Source organism: Chelmon rostratus, chromosome 10, assembly GCF_017976325.1.
Source record: "Chelmon rostratus isolate fCheRos1 chromosome 10, fCheRos1.pri, whole genome shotgun sequence".
NCBI lineage: Eukaryota > Metazoa > Chordata > Actinopteri > Chaetodontiformes > Chaetodontidae > Chelmon > Chelmon rostratus.
The window spans coordinates 812,303-839,955 of NC_055667.1; the positions used below are offsets into that span (position 1 = coordinate 812,303).

Consider the following 27,653-nt stretch of genomic DNA (forward strand, 5'->3'; position numbering starts at 1 on the left):
TTGTTTTATTGACAACTATGGAAAACCAAGCAAACCGAGCAAAAATGGGAATAAGAAGGAATCTGCCTCAAGAACAAAGATTAAAGGAAATAAATGCAGCCCCTGCGACCCTCCCCGGATAAGCGGTAGAAAATGGATGGATGGATGAATTTCCTGCAACTGTTGTAACAGCTAATCAACGTACAGCTGAAGACCCTTAACAGCAAATTTAAGAGACAAACTGTTCAACAAAAGACTACAAAGTCAAATTTGTGTTTGTGTTGCTTTTGTGATCATGAGTTGGAGCAATGCCTTCTGCTGGAGAAGACACATACACAGGCAAAAGATTTGGCTGCTTGTGCATTGGACATGCAAACAGTGTGTGTCCCTACTTGTGAATATGCAGGAGCCATATCTGAACATGAGCATCTGTGTTCCCCCCATCCAAGACACCAATCTTCCTAGGTCTGAAGGTTCGTGTAGCTTACATTATTAATGTGTCACAGACATGAAAGCCCCGGTTTGTGTTGAAGTCTGCCCTGGTTAATGACTGATGATGTACATGGCAGGGTGAGGTGCACGATATGTTATCGTCATATGGGTGTGGTTCCTCAGCATCATAGTTATGCTGCTGCAGAACCATCACTGCAACTGACCAATCACACTGTTTTGATGTCAGAGGCCTTTCTAACATGTGGTTAACATCGTGAAAGGGTCTATTTGAAACGAACCTTTTAGTTTTATTGCCTAAATGTAACCAAGCAGTGAAAGAAAAATGAAAAGAAAAAGGAAACTGTAAATAATAAGTGAATTAAGTCTAAAATTAACAACAGTATAACAATAAGTTCCACATAGGAATCCCAGTCTCCTAGGTCAAAGTTCTGTGCCTGACCCATTCATCCACCATGACCTGCTCCCTATGTGGACTTTGTCACTTTTTGTTCAGTTGCAATGTTCTGGAGCAACATTAATTATGATTTTGTAGGAACAACTCCAACACGGCAATATCTGATAAAGCCAGATGTACTGCAGGTACTTTTTGCATTAATGCATTGTGATGTTTGTGCACCTAACTGTGTGAGGCCTGTCAGACTGACTATCAACCCTTTGATGTTTGATACCAAGAAGACAAACAGCAGGTATAGGAATGTAGGCAAATCAATATCGACGATATTGAACTATTATAAGTATCAAACCTCCCCTGTTCTTGCCAGTTTATTAGGTACACACAGATAAGGCTAATGGGTACTGTAATACAATAGCCCTGCAATAAATGTTAACTAAGATTATGTTAAGTTTTTCTTACATAATGTGGTTTTTAGAGGTTTTTGTCCATCCCATATGAATGAAGATGGACTAAATATTAGAAACACCTCTTAGTGTAACCCAGTACAGCACCACAAACTACAGCTGACACAAAAATGAAGTCATCTCTCACATTAATTAAAAACTTCATACAAAGTTACACTGTATTTGTTTTTTTCTATGTGTACCAAGTAAGCTTTCAAGTCTACATATAAATGGGTTGAATAGTAAAAAGAAAGCATAATTTTCTTGTGTCCTTGTGGACTTGAGAAACATCATCATTCTTTTTCTTTCTAATTTTCTTATCTCTGATGTTTCATTTTGTTTCTCCTCATTCATTATTCCACCAATGTCCACAACAACCTTCAACAAATTCTTGGTCTTGGGTTTTCTGTCTTGTCATTTCCTGTTTAATTTTGAAAGACTAACTCTCCTCTCGTTTTACAGCACTGCCCCACCGGTGCGTCCCCCCTGATTACCTATTGTCTCCACCTGTTCCCCACTACCCTCCACGTGCTTAAATAGCCTGTGTGTCCCTTGTCTTGTGTCAGAGTGTCTTTGTCCGTTGGTTGATTCACCCGAGCCTGTCTTTGGTCCATGTCCACAGCCACAGAGTTTACTGCATGTAAGCCTTTGATCCTTGAAACAAGTGATTTATTGTTTGTAACTTGTATAATTTAGTTTGGTCATAGTTTTAGTTCATAGCCGTGTGATTTTGATTTGTCATTTTAAGTTTGTAACGTATCTTAGATCCTCCATTTTCCAGGAGCGAGTTTCTTTTGTACTTTTTCTCCTAGTCTGGTTTTCCTCCTGTTGGAGTGTTTTTTGTTGGTATTTTCTGTAGCTTTTGGGTTTACCTCCCTCGGGAGTGAATTTTGTTTGCTTCACCTTTTCATAGCCGTTTGGTTCATTTATCTTTCTCCTCCTTCTGGAATGATTCTATTTTAGTTCTATTTTCCTTTTCTCAGTGAGTTTTTTTGCCCTCTCTCCTTGGAGAGTTGGATTACCCATAGAGTAATTTCATAGTCTGCATATTTGTCACTCTGTTTAGAGGTTGTTGGTGTTTGTGATTAATAAAGTCTCCTTTAGATAAATCTCTGCGTCTGAATCCTGTCTTGAGTCCCGGGCACGCACAGGAAGCCCGCCTCGCCCGCCAGGAGGAGTTTCAGACGGCAATGGCCTCACAACTCCAAGTACAGGACCTGGCCGATCACCTACGTAAGACCACCAGGCCACCCGTAGCATGAGAGCCCCCAGAGAGTCCCCGTTCAGGCCGTCCCCAACATGGGAGACATGTTAGATTCAAGATTTCGTTATTGTCATTGAGCATGACATGTCAGTGAAATTAGCATTGCAACCCCCATGTTAGAAACAAGATAAGAGAGATTATAAAATAAAATGAAGATACTAGAATAAAATAAAACAACATGCAGTAAAAATATTCGTACATGCAATTGAAAATATACCAGAAATGAAAATATACTAAGACAATAAAAATATACTAAATAATAAAATATACCAGTGAAATATACTAAAATGTATATAAACAGTAAACAATAAAATATAACAATGAAATGTGCCAATATACTAAAATGTATATAATTTAGTTAAGTGTGTGTGTACTTAAATGTTAAGTACACAGAAGGTGCAGGTGGAGGTGGAGGTGAAGGTGTAAAAGTGCAAGTTTTTGCACCCCCAGGGTGATTCTCCAGGGAGCCTGGGCATTGCAAAGCCTTCCTGATTGACTGTTCCATTCACTTTGAACATTCCCCCCATGCATTCAACACAGACCGATCCAAGATTGCCTTTATGGTCTCGCACCTGACCTGGAGAGTGAGCGCATGGGTCACTGCAGAGTGGGATCGTGACTCCCCATTTTGCAGCTCCCTCAAAGCTGCTCTTATGAGAACCTTGACCCGGTGTCCACAGACAGGGAGAAGGCTAGAGAGCTGAGCGGGCTGATACAAGGCAGCGGCTCAGTTTCTGACTACGCCATCCACTTCCGCACCCTGGCGGCAGAGAGTGGGTGGAATTCCACTGCCTTATATGATGTGTTTCTGAAGGGACTGGTGCCCCTGGATCTCCCTCATTGCCCTGGCCGTTCGGATAGACAATAGAGTCCGCGAACTCAAGCAGCATTGGGGGGACAGGCCCTCTTCGGAGAGAACCTTGCACGACCTGGCACCCGGCTGGACTGATTCCCGAAACTCGCCCCCAAATCAACTTCCTCCTTCCTCCACGGCAGGGAAAACAGAAACCATGCAACTCGGCAGGGCATGGCTGACGGCAGAGGAGCGACGGTGACGGCAGCTGGAGTGCCGGTGCTTCTACTGCAGGGAGTCTAATCACCTCGTCGCCACCTGCCCAGCAAAAAGACCCAAGATGGTGAGTTTGCTCACAGCCCCTGATCGTGCTCCACACATCCTCACTCCCATCAAGGTAATACACCACGTCACCACCACTAGCCTTAGAGCACTCATAGACTCAGGGGCCAATGAGAGTCTGATGGCTTGGGGTTTGGCAGCCAAATTGGGACTCAAATTAGAACCACTGGTTAGTCTGGTCCGAGTCAGAGCACGGAACAGGTGGAGACAATCAGGGCGGGGCTGACAATCAGACAGGCGGGAAACACACCAGGAAGTCAAGGGCCTGAAATGTGAGGGAAGTTAGGTTTCACAATAAAACAGGAAGTTCTAGACAACAACATGACGCCAGTGAACAAAACCTCAACAAACACAACGGGACATGACAGTACCCCCCCTCTACGGCTGGCACCGGACAGCCCAGGCTCCTCAGGGTGTTGCTTCCTGAAGTCCGTAATCAGTGTTTTGTCCACTATGAGGGTAGAACCCACAATCTTTCTTCAGGACTGTAACCCTACCAAATACTGGATGCCCCGACCCCTTCTGCGTGCGGCAAGAAGTTTTCTGACAGCCTAGACCCGGCCCCCATCAATCAATCGAGGGGGTGGAGGAGGCTTGGTAGTGGGAACCATCGGGCTCTCCTGCTTTATCTTGGACACATGGAACGTAGGATGCACTTTCATGGAGCTGGGAAGCTTAAGACACACAGAGACAGGGTTAATGACTTTCGAAATTGGGAATGGTCCAACGAACCTTGGTGCCAGTGAACATGAAGTGGAAGATCCCGGGTGGACAGCCAAACCCTCTGACCCTGTACGTACTGGGGTGCCGCTCTGCGGTGGCGATCCGCTGCCGCCTTTACCCGTGCGGCTGACATCGTCTCACCAAGGCATGCGCAGAGGGGACTGCCACTTCCTGTTGGTTGGCTTTCAATAGCGGAGGTTGGTAACAATGCACACACTGGAAGGGGGACATCCCAGTGGCTGATGTAGGAAGGGTGTGCCAGCTGATCACTCTGTCGTCTGATTTTGTGATATCAGGCAGCGAAGGCAGGGAGTGCCATGGTGAGTGCCAGGGAGAAGTACGCTGCACGAGATGCCATGGTGAATCAGTGAATCTGTGATTGATTGCGGGCCCTATATGAGGAGCTGTGTGCTGCAACTTATCCAGGATTGGTTTCACCTGGCTTGATGAATCCGTGTCTACTTATCCTGGCTTGGCATTTGTGCAACCAATTAAGCCTGAACTCTGTTGTTTTGGATTGGATTTGGAGGCTCAATAACTTATCCTGGATGTCTAAATCCTACTTTTGTGCAACAGGCCCCTGGAGTAGGCAGCTGGTTGTGTTGTGTCTGAAGTTCGATGTGTAGAGGAAAGGAGAGAGCACTTCCTACACTTCAATGCATAATAAGAATGTGTTTAATATCTTCTGGACTATTACACCACTGCTGAAGATTTAAAGGACTTTTCCCCCTTAAATATTGAGTTGAATCAAAACATACAAGCCCATCCTCAGCCATTGTTCTGTTCTGTCAATGTTCTACCATTTAATCCTTTTGTTACAGCTTTACAAAATGGAACTTCCATGATTCGTCCTGTTTGAGTGCACCTTCTGCAAAGAAATCCTCGTCTTTTCCTCTACTTCATACTGTGAGATGAAAATGGTTGTCTTTACAATTTTACAGGCAGAGAGGCTGAACATGGATAACTTCATGCAAGCTGTTAGCTGTAACAGGATAACTTATTTTCATCTGTGCATCTGGGGCGACTGTTGGAGGTAGAGCAAGTTGCTGATGTGTAAATCAGAGGGTCTGTCCCAACACCCACACAAAGATATTTCTCAGAATTACTGATACAAGCATATTGTCAAGCCAGGACTCGAAACAGGACTCAGACGCAGAGATTTGTGAACACAGGTTTATTAAATACGCAATCCAGAGACCTCTAGACTGAATGACAAATAAATCACGCTATGAAATTATCCTAAGGTTAATCTAACTTCACAAAGGAGAGGTTACAAGATAATACAAAGGAAAGAATAATTCAACAAAATAACGCTCTCAATGGAGGATCAAGAAAAATGACTCGAATGGCAACAAAACTTAAAATCACTCCAGAGGGAGGAGAAAGGCTATATAAAACAAAAAACACCAGAATAGTGAAACGTACAAAATAAAATTCACAAAGCGGAGGATCTACAACAAGTATCTAACAATGACTAATAAACAAAAATCATTCTTAAAGAGGACAACAAATCAGCTATGAACAAAACAAAGACAAGAAGGCGAAAAACTAGAATATGAAACTTACAAAAAAAAAACCACTCGTAGAGGAACAAAGGCTTACGTGGACAAACTCTGGTTGTGGGCAAAGGACAAAGACAGGCTCGGGTGAATCAACGGACAAAGACACTAAGAGAAGGGAGATGCAGACTATTTAACACATGGAGGATAATGGAGAACAGGTGGAGACAACAGGTGATCAGGGCAGGCACCGGTGACACATGAGGAAGGGCAAGTGCTCTGAAACTAGAGGAGAGTTAGTCTTTCAAAATAAAACAGGAAAAGACAAGACAGAAAACCCAAGACGAGACAAACCTCACCACAGCGTGACACATGACACAGTGTCAGATTTGCAAATATTCCTATCTCAATAAGATCATTAAGTTATAACCATCTGTGGAGGTTCTTGTGTAACTTTTTAGTGTCACCAATTTTTTTTGATTATTTTGATGAGGATTTTTGATTATTATTGTATTTATTATTTGATAAGGTATTCTGGCAGTGATATTGTAAGCCGGTGTCACTGACAGATATCTGCAGGAAATCACATCACATCACATCTCTGTCAGTCTTCAACTTATTGTGCACTAGTTTCACTTTCTCTCAGTGACCCTGTGGGGGAGCAGGATAGGGTCTGACTTTGTTAAACTTGCTTTGCTAATACCTGGACAGACCCAAAAACCACGCAAGATACCACGTGTACATTTTTCACCAGCTTTTAATAATCGTTGAAAACAGACTAGTTGATTTATGGACATCCCCTTAGTTGAACAAGCGAACCAGCCCACCTTCCAACATTATGATCTGTGATTTGTTCATTGCAACACATTTTCAGTTAGCAAATCCATCACCGGAAATCATGTACAGACAGCAAGATTTTGAAAATGTCTGAGTTGCTCTGCTGCCCTCATGGTAGACTGCTGTCATGGCAGCGTGAGGGCACACAAGCTACACAACTGATCTCTGACCAGGTGTACTTTTTTGCAAGATTACTTCCCTTGGAGAACTCTGAGACTGTATTTAAGGTCCAGTGTGTATAGTTTAGTAGCATCTAATGGTAAGGTGGCAGACTGCAACTGTAATTGTTGTCATATTTGTTTTTATTTGTAAGAATTTAAGTTGCAGTTATCTTTTATTTGATGAAATCGCTTATGCTTTTATTTTGAAGCCGCTTTTATTTTGAAGAGGTTTTTGGGCTGCTCATGCGGCAGCAGATACCTTAGTGGATGTTAACGGTGGGCATGAATGTGTAGCCTGCTCCAAGATGGACTTGAGATTAAATTAAAGAAGTTACTTGTTGCAAAGCCTGAAGATCAACCTCCTCTGTAGCACGCAGCCAACGAGGTAATTTTTGTTTATGTATATTACTTTTGCAAAACGTTTTTCCACATGCTGTGCATGTATCCTCATAATTTAATATGTTTTATATTGTGTGTTTAGTTTTCACAGTGAATGATGAACGGCGGTTGCCAGCCATTAAACCAGTTAACCCTTGTGTGGTCTTCGGGTCAAATTGACCCGTTTCAAATTTTTACAAGAATAAAAATGTGACAAGTATTTGTTCTACCTGAAACTCCATGGCCTTAGCTTATTTTCGGTGATAAACATGTACAAATAAAAAAAATTAATTGAGCACACTTGCTACTATACCCCACACATTTACATCCTTTATGTGGTATTCGGGTCATTTTGACCCGCACACATAGATGTGCACACACTCAGCACAGAGAAGGTGTCTGATCTCATTTTCCTGCTCTTTTGACAGTGTGTCAGGTTGTTTAGAGCATTATTTTGTAACATTTGATTGACAGAATGTCATCAAAGGCACTGTTCATCAGGTGGAGGGGACAAAAGGTATAAATACCTCTACTTCACAGTACAACCTTCCACTCTCAATATGACCAAAGATTCAGCAGTCAGAGGGCTTTAGAGCTCATACTTGAAGAGAGCCAGGCATACAGCGATGTGGAAGAGAAAAATGTCTCAGACTATGAAGACAATTTAGACATAAATTCTGATTCTGAGAGTGAATTTGAAGATGGCCAGGAACATACACCACAAAGAGCTCCAGACGAAGCACTACAGGGAGCTGCTGGAGCAGCCCAAGAGCCAGCCCCTGGAATAGGCCCACAGACATTTTCTTTCTCAAAAAATGGAAAGATTGAATGGTCTTCATCCCCAACAAGTTGCCAGCAATCCGCTCTGTGTGGGACTTGTGGGTGGACCGGCTTCCCTGCCTTTACAACCCTGGGCCCAGTGTAACAGTGGATGAACGACGTGTGGGGTTTAGAGGCCGCTGCCCTTTCAGGCAATATATGCCCTCAAAACCAGCAAGGTATGGCATCAAAATCTGGGATGCCTGTGATGCTGTTGCATCTTATGCACATGCAGATTTACACAGGGAAGCCAGAAAGAGGAGCTGCTGAGAGAAACCAGGGAACACGAGTGGTGCTAGATATGTCACAAGGCCTAAGTGGTCACAACATTACCTTTGACAACTTTTTCACATCGCACAACCTGAGACAGGAGCTTCTCAAAAGAAAGCTGACAATGGTTGGAACAATCCACAAAAATAGGAAGGAGAAGTAGACAATCTTGACAAGCTGCTGGCCTCATACAGCTGTCAAAGAAGAACACTGCGATGGCCACTTGTGGCATGCATACTGCTAAGTTTTGTGATAGATAGATACTTTATCTCCAAGGAGAAATTTGCAAATGATGATGCATGTGTTTTGTAAAGTATGGTATTGTTTTACTCACCAACACCCTTTGTTGCAAGGATAATGCCTCACTTGTTCATTTGCATTTTATGAGATAAAAGTGATTGTTGAAATTCACGTTCATGAGTTTTTTTTTTTTTTAAATGTTGATGAAAATATTATCTCTTTTCTTTTCTTTAGAGGTATGAATGATTTGACAGTAACAGTGGATAGTAAAATTCCAAAAAACAAAGCAAACTTCCATTTTTAATTGTGTTCTCATAGGGGTGATGCAATAACTAAACATATATGTTTTCTCTGTTATTTCTCTTTGGAGATTAATAAAGTATCTTTCTATCAATCTATCTATCTGAAATTGAGATAAAGGTCATGTATATTAATGGGTTATGAAGTTAAATTTTGAATTGTACTTGCTTTTAACACCAAAAATATGTCCCGGGTCAATTTGACCCGAGGGATACCAGAGGGTCCAAAATGCGAAGACCACACAAGGGTTAAAGGAAACCACTTGTGTCTGAGTATGCTTCGGGGGAGCTACAGCAACTAACTGAACACCTCTGGCCTCACCCTCCCCTATGGTGGCCCCCAAAATAGCTAAAAACGTACCCGCTCTAACATGGCCGTGCAACATGGTTGACTCCGTGGAAGAGGCCCTGCTTCCTCTGTAGATATAAAGAGCTCATTTATTCTTATTTTCAGGTGATTATACACTGAAAATGTAACTATGATAATTATTTTACATTTCTCCCAATAGATCCCCTAAATCCTAGACACTGGACCTTCAAAGTATCTCAATATTACAAGACAATCACATGAGGGGTCACTATGGGATAGGCTGCAAATGTGATGCCTTCTTCTCCAGACGTGTGTATACATACGTGTATGTATCAAACAGAAGAGCTGGTGTAGGAACAGCACAGAAGGGCGTCACACAAGCCACATGGGAGGGTGTGGTTGAAAAAGAAATGTGAACTAAATTTTAATCTACAGGAATATCAGTATTATAGGACAGAAAGTGAGCACACCACGATTATCTTCAGAGCAACGTAGTCAATTAAAAAAACAAACAAAAAACGAAATAATTTTACTGCATTTACCTCAGTGCTGTATTGAGTCATCAGAAGAACTCCACCCCAGCTGGGGGGTGCATGTTTGTGTCCGCCGCCTCTCTCCCTCCCCGCCACACCTCCATTTTCCCATGCCTGTTTGGGGTCTGTGGTAGCATCTGGGAGTCCACGAGGTGAAGACACATCTCTGAACTCCTTGAATCAGAAAACTTCCACACAGGTTGTAACTTTAAGAAATATCAATAATAGCTTTTTCCTTTTAACATGTATTCCAGTGATGTAGTGTTACGCGCACACACACAAAGACCAGTATTGATACTCTGTCTTGTTTGTATTTCTTTGCATCATTCTTGTAGTGGCACGTTTACCTCACTTCTCTGTGACAGAGATTACGTCCATGTGCATTAATGTTTTAATTGTAATTATTGCGCTGAGGATTTCAGTCGTGTTTATAGTGATTCAGTACTGTGATTCAAAGTCAAAGCAGCACTGGCCAATATACTGCATCCACTTTGTCATGAATCTGACCCCATGACACCACTATGACATTATTGGGGTCATTTCCCCAGACTTGACAGAGCTCCTCCAGTCACAGAAGACATTCTCCAGCAGACTGTGTAGTCTTTAACAAGATAAGTAAACGGATCTAAAACAGTGAATTCAGAGGGGTTACTCTCACATTTTTGAAAATCTAGCAGCTACATGGATATGTGTATATCTAGATATCTATATCTATGGTTAATTATAGAACACTTTTCAACTTGTCAACTCCATCATAAAAAAAACACAGAGACACAGTGGAAATCTAAAGATTTATTTTGTATTACTTTATGCTCAGACAATCAGAAAATAACAACTGCTTTTCACTGTCTTCTAATCTATTAAGTGATAATACAAACACCTAACGCAAAAGTTATCTAAGTTAAAGGTGGCGAAACCTGCATCAACCTAAATGCAAGCAACAACAGTACTGAATGATCTTAAATGAATCCTGGTGTCCTCTGTATACTCTGCTCTGCTTCTCTACATTCAGTATGGAATGCTTCTTGTGTTTAGTCCAAACTTCAAACAAATCATACACAATGCAGCAAGAGCAGGTCAGTCTACCAGTCTGCAGACATGTGCCAGTCTAACAATGCAACATGTTAATGACTCAAGGGTGGGATGGTGGTGGCTTCTGCTGGGCAAAAGAAAAAACATTAGTGGCCCTCACTGAGCCTGTTTTTGGACCAAATTATAAGCACAACTTTATTGAGCTATATAAGAATTTTGCCATTTGCCCTCTGATTGGCAGGACATCATCTGTCAGTGATTTCCACAAACACTACAGATGAAAAATGATTAATGGAAGTGTTTTCTGATCCATCATCTCTAAGGTTTGGTTACAGCTGTGGAAAGATGGTGGTTGTGGTTAAGACTCCATCATTGACTGTTGGTAAGAACAGCATTTGAATAGCAGTATCCTGTTGACCCACCATCCACATCTCACCTCTCCTGCCTTGGTTCCTGACAGACAGCAGAATTTGAACAGCCACTACAGTTCCTTGTCAGTAACAAGTGGGTCATTTCAAAGGCCTCAATATGCTTCAAATGAAGTGTCTGCTGGATCATCTAAAAGCATCTGAAACCTACTTTCTGCATCATAACAAGAGCAAGGAGGCTGTGTGAGCGTTTTGTAAATTTCCTAAACATTAAGTCCAACAATCACTCCCCCTTCACAGACTGAAGGCCTGGTGTATGGTGCTGTGAATGCAGGCTCAGCTTCAACTTCTCTCTCAAGATCTTTTTTCACTCTTCACTCAACTACTTCGGTTACTTTTCTGAACAATGGAGTGCAACACTATGACTGTCTTTGAGGACAGACTGTAAGTGTGAGCTGTTCTCTTCATTTGTACTAGTACTAGAGATCAGAGACGCAGTGGGATGAAGCCAGGAGACAGCAGGCTTTTCACCTCGCTTTCCAGTGTGGACATTCAGAACAGCTGGACACCCTTTAACTGTTTGAATGTTTTTTTTTTTGAACTAGTTCATCTGAAGCATACTGAGACCTTAAATGTTTTGAAAAAAAGACCAGTGTTACTTCTCTGGAGGACAGCAGGGCCAGACATTTCGGTTTAGTGACGCATATTCCCAACTTCTCAACTGCTCAAATTACCAAGACCAAATTGACACACCACATACTGTACAAAACATTTGAAAAACACCTAGCAGCTAGCTGTCGCTCAAAGCGGCCATGCCCACGGTTATGCATAATTTTATGCCTTAACATAATTGGGATGAGTGAATTATATAAAAAATCGTCCTCAAACAGTTGTCAAGAACTGGAAATTAGCTATAGAGAGAAAAACATGTTTTCTTCCTGTAAACATGTTAATTTTTGCTGTAACGTTGGTCATTATAATATGGGGGTCTATGTGGATTGACTCACTTTTGGAGCCAGCCTCAAGTGGCCATTCAAGGAACTGCAGTCTGTACATTCCAACATGTAACTGTGTAATTCCTTTAGACTGAGGCCCAGATTCATAAACAGAGCAAACATTCCAGACTGAAGAGGCAGAGACAGCATAATAAAAGAACAAATGCAGTGTGAACTGGTACTTGCACTAGACATCTTTTGCTCATTTCTGAGCTAATCTCAGTAAAAAACTATGGAGCTACAAAGTACATGTGCTTCTTCTGACAAAAATAAAACTCTACACATACATTTTCTCTGCAGTTAGATGGACAGTCACCTGTCTCTTCTGAGGTAGTAAATAAGTAGAAATATCATTAAAGGCAAGTATAGAGAACAATGTTTGACGCTGGAGTACACCACTAGGATTTGTGTGTACCTAGTCCTTAAAAGTTGAATTCTGAACACATACCCATATTCAATGGTGGTAAAAACTGCCTAGTTATTACAGGTTAAAACTATTTCTAATGATTTTTGCAGAAAGATATATGACAACATAGTAGAGGTAGAAAGTTTGACTGAATTATAATGTCAATGTCTGCTGCTAGATAAAGAGTTTAGCTTCATAAACCTACCTTTATAGTTTCAATCTAATGGCACAAGTAAGAGCCAAAATAACTAAAAGCAAATACAAATAAAAACAGAAACCCACAGTTATGCATGTTTGAGGTACAGATCAAATTCATCCTTTTCTAGAAATGTCATAAGTGCTTAAACCCTGTCAAGAGATTAGACACTCTTAGAGAGGCACAACAGTAGCATTTTAAGACATTGGTGCAACAGCTGGAGAAGTCCTTCAACATGAATTTCATGGAATTAAGGCAGTCTCTCTCGCACCACAGCCTTGGAGGAATGGCTGTCAATACCAACAGTGACACAGTCAAAGGTCTAAAATAGGTACAATTGCTGCATTCTATTCAGAATTTCACAACAAGCAGGTCACAGTCACAACCTGCTCAGATCCAGTGGTCCAGTTGAGAAGAACAAAGCGGGTAACAGGGAGCGCTTTGAGACTTCCTTTTTCCTAAATTACATCGCTGTTCCCAAGTGCCTCAGGTCTCATGATATAGCTAGGGTTTCCACCTTCCTCTATGGGAAATATGGAAATGGGGGAGAAGGCTACAATGATACAGATAGATCAACATATTGCAAAGTGCTTTTATGTTCCGTACTATGACAATAAGTGTGAACACACAGGTGAACTTGAAAATGACTGTGACACTTTGTGACATTTTCTGTTTCCCACATGTTGAGAAATGGCTTGCAGTGAGCTTTCCATCTGCTCTGCAGCAATCATACTTAGTGTCACAGTTCTGGAGAGCCATCTCCTACCACCAGATGAGTTCAAAGCAAATTTTCTGCACACCAGAAAGTGGATTCTGTTGGATACCTGTCTGGGCTAATATCTATAATACTTTCAAAAATAATATGTGCTTTAATGTATTTTAAGGGACACGTAGCAGCCTTGAGACCAGTGACCTGCCTATCACTGTCTGGAACTGAACATTTCTGAGTTCCCCGTCTGACCTTTCAACAAAACCAATTCAAGAGATTTAAGGATCATAGAAAAAACAGCTGCTGCACTGCTCTCTGAGGCTGTGTTCAGACAGAGAGGCACAAGATACACTGTGGATGCTGGGAGCATTGCAAGAGGGGACAAACAGGTGAGTTGTGGCTGAGCACAACTAAAAAGGTGGAAAGACTGATTCACCCACTGGCTGCCAGTTGCAGTAAACACGTGATTGCTGCAGTGTCTCAAAAACAGAACCATTTGAAATAATACAGTAAATTCATATACATTGGAGTATATGGAGCTCAAGAATATTTTAAGCAACACCAACCTTGTAGGTCAGAACATGTTTTTAAAAGGTTTGTTTTTAAGTTTTACCAACAGACAGCAGTGGAGCAGCAACTTTCCACCTCATCTGACAGCTCTGGCATGACCTCCCATGTTAAAAATGAAACCTAAGTGCATTTTAAGCTAGTGATGTTATGTAATGCATAAAATAGTTGCATTGGAGTTTGTGTCACTTTGCTGAGGTGACCTCATAAACTGCATCTAGAAATCCTCGGGGCTTCCAATGTGAAATTCTGACTTGAAGAGCTGCTCTGTTACATTTTTCTTATATAAGAACATCAGAATTTCAGATTCTGATGTTTCTCAAATGCTTTTGCAGTTCAATTCCTCTAACAAGGTGTGACTGTTCACTTACCTAATAACAGTTTACAAGCACGGGTTTACAGTATCCTTTAAATTTTGTATGTACAGCCTAGCTGTACAGTAATAGTAACAACTGTTTACTGTAACTGTCATTTCAGGCACATGAGTTGGTGTAAGGCTGGTTAACTGAGTGGAAAGTTCTTTACTGCATATTCTAACTGGTTAACCACCAGGCAGCGCTACTGGGGTTTCACTTTGCATTTTCTTATTGTTGTTTTTTTTTTTTTTGCATGTACTCATTGTGACTGAGTACATCTTACACCGTCTGTTCTCACTCTGTAAGGCTGTTTTAACTCCAGTATTCTAAAATGAGAAAATCTCAATTGAGCTTCAGTAAGGAAGGGAACATTTTTCTTAAACATGATGCATTACTGGATAAAGTAACCCCCAACGCTGTAGCATTCTCCATGATAACCTAAAACGGGATGACTCTCCACACTGTACAGCACCTGAGACGAGTGTTAAGTGCATTCACTGTTGGTAACAAGCCTGACGAAAAGAAGCACTACTCTATTTTGGTTGTAGTGAGACCATCTACATTTCCTCAAAGGTTCAAGCTTCCTTTTTAAATAATGAGGTAATACTGTTGAGGTGATTTGTTGTGTTCAACAAAAAAAAGTTTTACCCTTGTCATGAAAATCCATGAACTTGTGTGAAGGCAACGCTTGTATGGATAAAACTGCTTACTGCTGAAAGGCCTGGTAGTAGTGAGGTAGGGAGCTGGAAGTGCTCATCGCAGGACTGCTGTATGCCTGAGGTAGCTGGCTGTGGTTGTGGGCTCCGGGGCCCTGGGGTACATGAGCCTGGGGAGGCTGGAAGAAAGTGAAAGGCCCTGGAGCCTGGGAGGACAGCCCAGTAGCAGAGGATGGAGAGGAAGTGGTGGTGGTGGCAGGTGGATAGCTCATCACTAACCCTCCCATCCCCATGTGAGGGCTGTAGGGCGGCAGACTGAAAGGCAAAAAGCCCAGCAGAGGCCCCAGGTCCATGTTAGTGGTACAGGACAGCTCAGTTGAGGAGATAGCGGGACTTCTGGACAGCAGGTGGGGGTCGCCGCCAGCACCCACCCCTTCACCCAGCACCTCCCTCTGAGGAGAGGCAGAAGTAGAGGTAGAGGAGTTGGCCACACTCAGGTGAGGTGGGGGGGCGCTCTGCAGGTCCAGCAGGAAACTGTCCACGTCAGCGCGAGGATATGAGGTAGATCCTTGCTGGTACCTGGCCATGTTGCTATAGGGCTGCTGCTGCTGAACTGTCGGGGGCTGCAGGTGATGGTGGTGGGGGAGAGAAGATTGCGGGGTCATGTGGCGACCCACACCCATGCTTGAGGACAAGGTGCCCTGCATGAGGCCGTGAGGGTGGCCCAAGCCGGGAACAGGGTTGGCCATGGGGTAGGAGTTGTACATGTCCCTGGAGTAAGTCTCCATGGGCTCCTTAGAGACAGAGCCCATATCAGAGGTCACAGGGCTGGGCTCCTCCTTCACTGGACACTGGGGGGTGGGGGTCGGTGTAGCTACAGGAGTGCTGGGTGTACAGGCTGGCATCAACCCTGACTCCTGGGCATGGCTCTTCTTCAAGTGGCGGGTCAGGTGGTCTCTGCGGCCAAAGCGTTGTGCACAGCGTGGGCACAGGAAGTCACGCCGCCCAGTGTGCACCACAGCATGACGCCGTACATCCTTACGAGTATAAAAACGGCGGTCGCATCTCTCACATGAGTACTTCCTCTCTCTCACTGGCATAGCAGCGTTAGTGTTTCCCTCTGACGGTGGAGGCCTGTCAATATGGCTACCCAGGTGCTCCAGCAGGGAAGGTGCCCCCTCTGGACAGGGCAGGCCTGCTGCAGCGCTGTGGGCTGCCACCAGGTGGCGTCTATAACCCAGCTGGGTGTTGTACTGCTTGCCACACTCCTGGCAGTGGAAGAGCTGCCTGCTGGTTGGGTGGGTCTCTTGCAGCTGGCTTGTCAGATGGTCCTGCTGGTGGAACATGGTCTAACAGAAGGAGCAGTACTGGCTCTGCTGTTGCACAAGGCCAAGAGTCTGAGCAGACACAGACAAGATTCATGAGGATTCTCCACAGATCTGACCATCAGCCTACAAGACCTATGGTCGTTTTGTTAACTTAGAAAGCCAGAATTAATGCTAAGTGCTGTTTGTTGACTGTTTGATGGTCTCTTGCGGCAAAGACTAGTGGTCTGTCCTGCCTTGCTGAGGCAAGCCTGTGTCCAGCAGTTGGTCTCTGTGACAGCAGCTGCCATAGCAACCCTACAAGGGCTGCGGTGATGAGGAGATTTGGAAGCTCTGACTGGGTCTGTGTGTTTCCTGAGAGGAGCTCTTGTGTTGGCCCGCAGTCTATTTTAGTATTCAGCAGCCCTGAACACCACAGGCACAACAGCTGAATCACAGAGGCAGCTTAACATCTTTACAGACCTGCAAAACAACAACAAAAAAAGTCAATTTGTGAAAATTTTGGCTAAATGGTATGATGCAGTAAAAAGCATGCTGGATGGGGTGACTTTAATTACCTCATAAGTGCAAACCATACACATCATTTGCACATCTTAGTTCACAAGTTTGTGTAATATAGGCAACAGAGATGTATTTTTTGGATATATTTTTCACCTTTTGATACATTTTTACTGCTCTCTGTAGTACTTGCAACTTATCAGAGTCCTCTTTGTATTCTTTAATATTGCTCCTTCATCTACAACTAAATTACATTTCGTTTATCACAGTCTCCACTAACCCCTCCATTGAGTTTGTGCTCATTTATTAGGGCTCCAAGCCTGAGGGGGCCGGGGCCCTTGCAAGTGTGGTGTGTGATTTTTATTTTCTAGGGGCTTCGCATTCGAAAAAGCGTGTGGATCCCAGTACCAGTGGTGCTGAAAACCCTTTTGTGCTCTGTGAGACTTTTGTCCATTTTTTGGGGTCCAAGCAGAAATGTTCTCTGCTGGACCCCTTGTGTTTGGCATGATTTGGTGTGACCCTCTGGTTGAGAAGTTGAAGTGATGGGGGAGGGGGTAAGGGTGGAGAGGCATCAGCCCCTCCCCCATCACTTCATGTGTCACACAGAGTCAAGGTCACATCAGGGCACAGAGTTCAATCCAGCCAGTTACTGCTAGAGTACATAGGGTAACTTTAGGCAAGTTACTGCCACTGCACATTTGTACAATGGGATGTGTGATACTGTTTTACCTCTTGTAAAATCAGCTGTACCAAATGTATGAATCTACATTAAGTTATTTCTGTCTTTCAGTAAAAGTCATTGTCTACCTGCATGTAGGTTATTTTAAGTATACACAAATGATCAATGTCTTAAAAGCACAAAGCCAGCTACACAGATAACTTCCTTGCACTAAATCCTTCTTTTCCCACTTTCATCCATTGCAGCCAGGAAGTTAAAACTTGGTCGAAAATGGGTCTTCCAGATCGACAATGAACCCGAGCATACTTCGAAAGGACAACTTTTCTCTTTAGGACAACAAAGTCAAGGTATTGAAATGGCCATCACAAAGCCCTGACCTCAATCCAATAGAAAATTTATGGGCATAACTGAGTGTTATGCCCATAAGTGCGTGTGAGCGAGGAGGCCAACAAACCTGACTCAGTTAAAGAGGAAAGGGCCAAATTCCAGTAACTTATTGTGAGAAACTTTCTATCCAAAACATCTGGCCCTAGGTAGAAAATTTAAAGGCAACACTACCAAATAAGGGTGGGCAAGATTACCAAAATCACCTATCACAGTATATGTAATTTTATATCATAATAATGGTATATATCACGATTTAGTAATTGTTACGTAAATTCAGTTCAGAAATGGTTCAAAATAACCATACCAAACTTCATTACATGTGATTATTTTCTTCTTTCATTTGGAAAGTCCATACAAACAAACACAACTGCCTAGCATGAGTTTAAAAATAAAATAATCAAAACAGTAAAATTAACATTTTTGCAAAATGGGTGGCTCCAAATGAGAAAAACAGAGTTGCATTATCGCCACTAACTGCTGCTGCTGCTCTCAGGTCATGTTACACGGTAAGCAGCAGCAAATCATGTGACCTTGCGAGGCACCTGGATTGCACTGCCCGCCTTGAATATATTTATATCAGAGACACTAAAGCAGTTTTCTCATACAATGTTCACAGAGTCAGGTCCAGACATTGTTCAGAGTTGCCCTTTCACACATGTAGCACATTTCTCTGTAATACATTCTCACTTAATTGAAATACTCGGTTTGGTTTGGTTTAGGTGAGGGGTGGAGCCTGTGTAGAGCGTGCAGGAGGAGGAGGGGGCTCATCTGCAATGATGACTGTTTTTGCATTGATATCAATACTAAATGTATTTTGGCGTATCTGCAACGTCAACGAAAGAGTGGAAGGAAATATACAGGCAAGCAGAAGCAGCTACACTCTTCATCAACAGGCCCGCTTCCTCGCTGTGTAGCAGCGTAGTGCACACTGCACTCAATGTGAACATAAATACAGCCTAAGGGATAGCTCCCATAGTGGAAATGGTATTGTCAAATCTGCACAGGTGGACATACTTCTACTGTTGTATGGTATATACTGTCATACTGCCCAACCCCATAACCAAATAGTGTATGAGCCATTGGAAATGTGATGAAAGAAACAAAAGCTGACCTAAATCATTCTCTGTACTATTTCTCATTCTTAAAACACAGTAGTGATCCTAACTGACTGAAGATAGACAGTGTTTACTGGAATTATATGTCAGGAATTGTGAAAAACTGACTCTTAATATATTTGGCTAAGGTCTGTTAACTTGGCTCTGTCAAGGTCATACTTCTGACCTGGTGTTTGGAAGCTTTAAAAACTGAAACTGAAATGCTCTTTACAGTCATTCTTTTTTGTTTGTTTGCTTATCACAGTTCTTTCTTAAAGTGGAGGAATGGTTAAATGTTTCAATGCAAAATGTGCAAGGGATAAAAATTACTTTGACTGTGGGATGTACAATCCAGAAAAAAGGGGTAAGATATAGTCCAAATTTATAAAAAAAGAAAAAACACACATTGCTTTCGCACAGGAAAGCCATTTAAATGAAGTCTGGGGAATAATCATGTCTACTAGTTGTCACAGAAATCTGGCAACAAAAGTGGGGCGGCAATCTTAACACCTTGTTAAACATATATGCATCCCCACAAAGTGAACTGGGGCTTTTAATCATTCGGCATTATGGCCTCAGAGGCTGAAGCAATTTCAATATGCAGTGGTGACTTCAATGTTAAACTGAATGATAAACTTAACTCATTTAGTACCAGACAAACCAAGACAAATAAGATCATGTTATGGAAGCTTAATTTGAGTATACTTAATAGCCCGCAAATCAAAGAAGCAGTAGAGAAGGAAATTCAAGGCTATTTGGAGTTCAGTGATACAGGGGAGGTGGAGCCACCAGTGCTATGGGTAGTGAAGCTTCTACATTAGCATCTTAGAAATTCAAGAAAAAAAGCAGACAGTGCTCTCCACAAAATAAAAAAACCTCTGAGCGGCTTGTGATCGGAAGGTCGCCGATTCGATTCCCCCACCGGACTGGCAGAAAAATTTGGTTGTAGTGGAGTACCCCCTCCCCCTCCATTAGCCGGCTGATGTGCCCTTGAGCAAGACACTCAGGCGCTTGAATGCAGCCCACTGCTCCTGTGTGTTTCGCTGCGTGTGTGTGTTTCAATCAGCGATGGGTTAAATGCAGAGAAGTAATTTCCCAGTTTGGGATTAATAAAGTAAATAAACTTAAAGTTAACTTAAACTTAGTGTCGGGTGGCATTCTTTCAAAAACTGTACTCTCAACAACAGTCAGACACTGACTCCATCTACCAGTAAGTACAGAAGCCCAAAATAGTATTCTCAGAGCTGATGGGATACCTGAAGAAATTAATTTGGCTATTACAAGACCAAAGGCAAATAGTTCCCCCAGCACAGATGGCTCAAGGTGCTGAAGGATAAGTTAGCAGCTATGTTAATGACAGTCTATAATTGGGTATAGGGGTGCACAATAGTTATCGGGCCGATAACAGGAAATTATGATCATTCCGATAAGTCGATATCATGACGAACAGCCCTGATAACATATATTTTTGTCACCATGGCAGTGCCTCACTCCCAATATGAGCCCCGAATGGCCTGCAGTGAATGCTGCGTTCAAGTGATGTCAGCATAATCAGAAAAACTCTTCACTGGGAAATATCAAGAATACCCCCTCATGCCAGAAAACAACTCATTAACTCAGTCATAATTTTGTTAGTTGCTGACTTTAATTGATATTCACACTATTTTATCACATGTTACACATAAAAAATAGAAACATGAACTTAAAAAGGCCGAAAGAACGACTAGCAAACGAGGGAACGGGGGAATTTATGTTACACCTGGAATCATGCTTACGAAAACAGAGTTCAGACTTCTTCAAAGTTTCCGAAGGAGACAGTTCACTGGTTATTTGTAACAAATGTTCCAAGCAAGTTCCAGGAGGAGGGAGAAATAAAACAAGCTTTAATACTTCAAACCTGATCAGCCACCTGAAACATAACCACCGCTTCGACGGAGTCTGGAAAGCGTATGAGGACGGCCGGCCTGCTAAAGACGCTAACGTTAGCAAGCCAGCCGCAAAGAAGCCACCAGGACTTACACTCAACGGCAAGGACTTCGAAAAATCCAAGAAATCTGCCAAAGATGACCCACGGGCTAAGGTTATTGAAGATTTAATCATGGACATGAGTGCACTTTTTCAGTTTGTTTACATACACAGCCACCATGGACAACAGTTCTCACCCACTGCACCGGACTGCAGAGGTGAGCAGTTCTTTCAGTGGCCGACTGAGGCACCCTCAGTGCAGGAAGGAGTGCTACCACAGGTCCTTCATTCCCACCGCTGTCAGACTGTACAACTCAAATGTACAGTTATTATGTGCAATAACCTCTGTTCCTCTGTTAATACAAACATCCAAATCCACTGCTACTACAGATCCACTACTGCTGAGCAAAATGACACCTATTTTTTTACTTGAACTAACTGTACACAGAATACCTTTTTTATAAAAAAAAGTAAATTATTTTTGTGGTTTGCACTGTTGTAATTTATTGTGATTTGCACCTTGATTTGCTGATAGCATCCCCTCTCCTATGTGTTCTGAAGAGCTTCTGTAAAAGTACATTTCTCCAGTGTGAGATGAATAAAGTCTATCTAATCTAATCTAGACACGTCTAACTTGTGTCAGTACGTTATGCACTGTGCATTCTTTTTTAATATCACTGAGGAATGCACTTTTTCAGCTTGTTTACATAGAAATGTTTGAATCTAACTTGTGTCAGTGGATTAATTTTCTATGTATATTTATTTTCTTAAACTTTAATGCACTTTTTCAGTTTGTAATTCTGATGCATGTATTTGCATCAGTTCAAGGGGCCTTTATTTTTTATATTAGTAAGTAATGCACCTTATTTAAATTGATGTGTGATACCAAATAGGTTTGTTTGATAGCTTTAAGAAATATGTGAGGGGCTTGTCAATAGTTTTTTGTTGGAAAAAATATCTCTTCATTTTAAGATTCAAAACTGTTTGGTTTTGTTCATAGTATTGTTGTTATGATCATAGATATATGTGTTTGTTATCTGTATCGGCCTTAAATATAAAAATATATATAAATATAAAAGTCCTGGTGGCTATGTTTCCGGTAGCTGATCAGGTTTGAAGTATTAAAGCTTGTGCTATTTCTCCCTCCTCCTGGAACTCGCTTGGAACATTTGTTACAAATAACCAGTGAACTGTCTTCTTGAGAAACTTTGAAGATAAGCTGCCGTTATTTGCAGATGACATTTTGATATATTTAGAACAACCACAAGTCCTCACTTCTAATGTGGATGCAGATTCAATAAAATACTTGGGTGTATATTTACCAAAAGACACGGCAAGCTTACCAAAAATTAATTTTGGACAACTGAGCTCCAAAATAAAGGCAGATGTAAGACGGATGATGGCATTTACTACGATCACTAAACTTAAATTCAATTGTTGAATCAGTTAAAATGCATATTCTCCATGACTATTGTGCCTTTCTCAAACGGTGCCTGTGAAAGTGACAACCCAGCAGTCTGTGGAATGGAACAAACTCATATCCAGGTATATATGGAATGGCAAAACTCCAATAATTAAATATAAAACCTAACTACTCACAAAAAGAGAAGGGGAGAACAGGGCTTCCATTCTTGTTAGAATATTATTACGCAGCCCAGCCGAAGCCTCTCATATGCTGGTGCAACCCTGGTACTTTGCTAGGTGGAAGGAACTAGAACTGACGCTGACTTCAAGAAACTGCTCCAGATGAAACACTGGTGAAACATCTCTTGGACAGAGCCAATTCATTTATTAACTTGTCCCCGGAGATTTAGTAAGAAACTCAAACACTGTGTAGAGAATATCAAAACCATGACGGCTGCGCTAAGGTATACTTTGACTGTGGTGAGATGCTTTTGACTTTAACACAAGTGATGGAAGAAGTATTCAGATCCTCTATTTAAAATGTTATAATGTGTAAAAACTGGCCACCAGTTGATGACCGCTCCAAACAAAGAGGGGGCAGCATTTCACCAGAGTAACTGCTCTATACTACTTGCTGAAGCATTCTCTGGATGTACCTAATAGCTGCTGTTAGCCAGTTAGCACATTTAGCCGTGCAGCTGCTGGCCATATTAGCTGACTGAGAGCACAGAGCTCCAGGGAATAGCTGGACAACAGAGGCCGGCTCAGCAGCCTCCCAGTGAACATGGCCAGACTGGGACCAAACACAGCCTCTGAGACCAAAGAAGGGACAGGAGAGCTGTGAACTGGGACAGCAGCCAGAGGATTATTTTCACATCTAATGTGGAGCACCAACCAGAGTTGGGGTTTCTGGAACAGTGGAAAGAGTAAACTTGGTAATTTAGCTTGCTTTAGTTTGGTAAAAGAGAAACTTGAACTCAGAAGGTGTACAGTAGTCTTCTGTCTAACAAGGAAAATAGGGGTGAGAATATTTCCTTTCTTGACATTTTGTGAGTTTATTGTGTTTATTTATGAAACTAAAAAAAGCTAGGAGCGTTTGTGAAATGTAGCAAACTCACATACATCTGCAACCTCAAACTATACCATTGGACTATCACCTGTTGAGGTAAAAAGTGGTATTATGGGACAAGGTGGGCCACAGCTAGCTGGTTAGCATGCTAACTTCAACAGATATCTCTGAAACACAATACACAGATGTCTTTGACATACCGTCAGAACTGTAACTTCTTCATGTTCTTACACATTGCTGTGCTGATGTCATGAATCAGAAAACTAGTCTCAAGTATCATACATAAAAGTACTAATTCTGCAGCGGTGTCAGTTTTTCCCTGTGATATACGAAATGGTACTGATATATATACATCCTAATTACATTTTGGGGGGAAAGTACTGCACATTTTCCAAGTGTACCTGACAACTGGTGTACTAGTTTATTTGGTGTTTTAAGTACTGTAATTCCCTTGTGCACACTTGTGATTTGCAGCTACAGAATTAAATAAATTTGACAGGCAAAACACAAAATAAACCTATAAATCTAATATGGTTTAAACTACTCTGGAGGGTGCATCAAGTATTTGGACCTGTGAGCAGTTGCAGTACCACACTCTGAACAGAACCATGGTTCAGAATGAGTACCTTCACTTTTGATAGTTGTAAATACATTCGTTGTTTAAATATTTACATGAGACTTTTACTTTGAAGTGGTTTGTTTTAGTGTTGGAGTGTCACCACTTCTACTGAAGGAGACAGTTTGAGCACATCTACCACCAGTGGATGTCCGTGCTATTATACGGGAGAAGCAACATGAGCAATATAAAGGACTAACGTTGACTTCGCATCAAGAGTTTGGTGATGGGAGCTGGTAGTGCCATCTTGTGGGTTCTCGACATAAGCTGCCATGAAACTTTAATTCCCACACTTTTTCTGCCGAAACCCTTTCCACAGTATTAAGACAACAGCGAAAATATTTGTCGTCATGTTAGAACCAAATAAAATGGGGGGAAATCTCCATCCCGCCATTGGAGCTTGACTGAAACGACGAAGTCCACATTGGTAACGTTAGAGAGTGGTGGGACGGGGACACGACCAGCCCGGGGCTAAATTTAACTGCTAGCCTTGGTGTGTTTGCAAAATTAGGCGGCGGAGGTGAAATTGGGTTTAATGTTCGGAGGTTTGCGTACGTCTTACACTTGTCTCATATCGAGTGAACGCATCGGCTCGTGTTAGTGGGGCTGTGGATTAAGTTAGAGAGTTAGCCGAGGCAGCATGCTGGTTAAAAAACAAAAGATGAGCGCTTCACTAAGTTGTATCGGAGTTTGCGTTGCGGGAGCTAACTCCTCTGGATTTCACCGAGTACGGTTAAAACTTCAGGTCAGGTCAGCAGTCACGGACGAAAAGCTACTCACCGATCGTGCCTTAGTCCAGCTCTCCGTCTGGCCTCCATTCCGTCCCCACATCGACATTTTGGAACAACTTTTAAATGTGTTTCTCAGAGTCCGGGCCTGGACTGCTGGGCGCCGCGCTGGAAGCCATGCATTCTGGGAGAGTGACGTCACATGCAAGGCTCACATAGATATGTACTGTATCGATGCAGGGCTCAGAGGCAGGAGACAGAGGGGTATACTACGAAGTGTTTTCCATGTATCCAGACAAAAACTAAATACCAGTCAGAGATAATGGGTATAACGATGGCGGTTATCAACTTTCTTTGTTGCTCCAGATTTTCTTCATCGAGGCCTTTTCATAGAAAGGGGCGTTTGGTGCGTCATTTGACACCTCTTCCGCACAAAATGGACCGATCGCGTGCCGTCTACTTCAATCAAGAGAAACAGGTTGTTATGGAAAGCTGTGAAAAATACATGCATACAGATTGCACGACTGTATTTACACAGCTTTATTCACTGACAATACTAATGTTCAAGTCAGCAAGTTTATATGGGCCCATATAATGCATTCCCTCATCCGAGAATCTATATCACGATATATAGAGTATCGTCAATAGTTCGTCAGGATGGCGCTTTTCATAGTCAGTTTAAATCCGAAACTCTGAACATAACCTAATCTCCTTCGAAACAGGTGAGGAAACTGTAAATGAGCAGGTTAGGTGTGCCACAGTTACCATGGTGTTTACCAGGTTTCAAGAGAGCTGCCTGAAAAGTATGAAAAGTCCAGCTTTAGATGATGTGAACCAGAGATATATTTACACATACATACACGATCACAGATGCTAGCACGAGAAGATTTAATTAGAATAAAACTGCTGGATACAAGAGGGTTTCCAGCGGTGTTTTAAAATAGTGCTATTTTGTGTTTTAAGATCACCTGGCAGATAATTTCAGTCGGGTTATGGCTCATTCCAGAGTCAAAGATCTGTCGCTTTCTTCTTAATCTCTATTCCTAGTTATGGAAACATCCAGCAGATTCCTGTCTGAGGACCGCTTAGTTTAATAAGTCATGAGTAGGATGTATTTAGAGCGTGCAGAAGTATCCACTCAAATCTTAAAATTTGATTTTGAGTTTGACACATTTTATTTCTTTTATTCTATTCTATTTTCTGTTTAATATTCAGCGTGACTGTTCTGCAGGCAAAGAACTAGATTTTTCCTGCTCTTTTGATGTATGTCAATCCACTGAACAAATAATGGACTGCTGGTCAACCATGTGAACTGGCTTTGTCCCACTTGTTGGTGGATTTCCTTCAAACAAGGAAAAGCTGACCTAAGATACAAAATGTAAGCCAATTCATTTTTCATTGACCATAAGTTCATTCTTAATGGAAACAGCTGTTTGAAAAAACAAACAACCAAAAAACTTAACTGAATTTGTATTTAATTAGCTTTTTGGGGAGTTTCAAACACACTCATAGCCCCTCACAATGACTGGAGTTTGCTCAATACAAACAGCTCACTGTCTCAGATTTCTTTTTATGTCACGATTAAAGCTGATGAGGCCTCGAAGGACTGTTTTGACACAACTGTGTAGGGAGTTCTTTGCTATGCTCATGAGGAGGACGCTCACACACACTGTGTAATGGACTATATCAACTTCTGTGTGGGGAATGCCATAGCCACCAGGACTGTACAGTGTTTTTCCAACAACAAACCGTGGATTAATCCTGACATAAAGGCAAGGAAAAAAGGACAGTGTTAAGGAAAGGAAATAAAGTGGATCTGAAGAGTGTGCAGAGGGAGCTTAGGAGGAGGATCAGATAGGAAAAAACAGCTACGGGAGGAAGATGGAGGAGGAGCTGAAGCAGAACAGTGTCAGTGGAGTGTAGAGGGGCCTTAAAACCATTGCTGACCACAAGAAACCTAACTCCCATTCTGCGGGGGACCAAAAGTAGGTGAATTATCTGAAACCTTTCATTGCTACATTTGATCAGTCATCGCTGCTCCTCCCTCTGTCCAGTGCTCCCTGCTGCAACCCCCATTATATGGAGCCCTGGTATACTGCCCCACCCCCACCTACTGCTCCCTTCCCACAACATTCAGTTCACAGCCACCCTGTCCATCTACTGCATTTCCTGGACAAGGCCCTACCCCCGACCCACAGGAGGATCAGGGCAAGAAAGGCTGCAGGTCTCAATGGCATCAGCTCAAGGCTCCTCAGCTCCTGTCCAGCCCAGTTCAACCTGAGCCTGAAGCTGGGGAGAGTGCCACAGCTGTGGAAAACATCCTTCATGGTACCAGTGCACTTTGCGAGACACCTGATGAAGACCCCTGCAACGAGGCACGAGGTGGATGACACTGTCATCTACCTCCTACATAGATCAATCTCTCACCTGGAAAAGGCCGGGAGCACTGTGAGAATCATGTTTTTTGATGATTAACTGATATACAAGTCTGTGCATTCCTCACTGCATTGGACTGCATCAACAAGATTACTTTTCTTGTGTTTGGGCATGTTTTTTCAGGTGGAGCAGTTTCTGTCTTAGTGTTTTGCTGGGTTTGTAAAACACAGGGATTCAGTGTTTGCTGAAAATCCTTCTGAGTTCCTCAGATACTCCAGACATGTATGGAAGGACTATGTTGTTGTGTTTATTCTTCTTTTGTTCACTGCCTGCAGTGTTGGTGTTCTTACTAAATCTTGTGGCTGTTTTCACAAAGGTCCGGTTAGGGTATCCAAACGCTTTTGGTGTATGCCCAAGATGTCTGTGCTCCCTCTCTTGGGTCTGGGCACTTGGGTTGGTACACTATCGGCTCAGTGTTGGAGGGTTCCAC

The 27,653-nt window shown here is 42.4% G+C and overlaps 1 protein-coding gene across 1 annotated transcript; it reads right to left on the reverse strand.

The window, feature by feature from the left end:
- Positions 1-10,516: 10,516 nt before the first annotated feature.
- On the reverse strand, positions 10,517-25,164 carry LOC121612508 (zinc finger protein PLAGL2-like). Its single transcript, XM_041945429.1, has 2 exons — positions 24,840-25,164; positions 10,517-16,809 (listed from the first exon to the last, which is right to left on the reverse strand). The coding sequence occupies exon 2, from the start codon at positions 16,366-16,368 to the stop codon at positions 15,073-15,075; it is 1,296 nt and encodes a 431-aa protein (XP_041801363.1). The 5' UTR covers positions 16,369-16,809; positions 24,840-25,164; the 3' UTR covers positions 10,517-15,072.
- Positions 25,165-27,653: the final 2,489 nt, after the last annotated feature.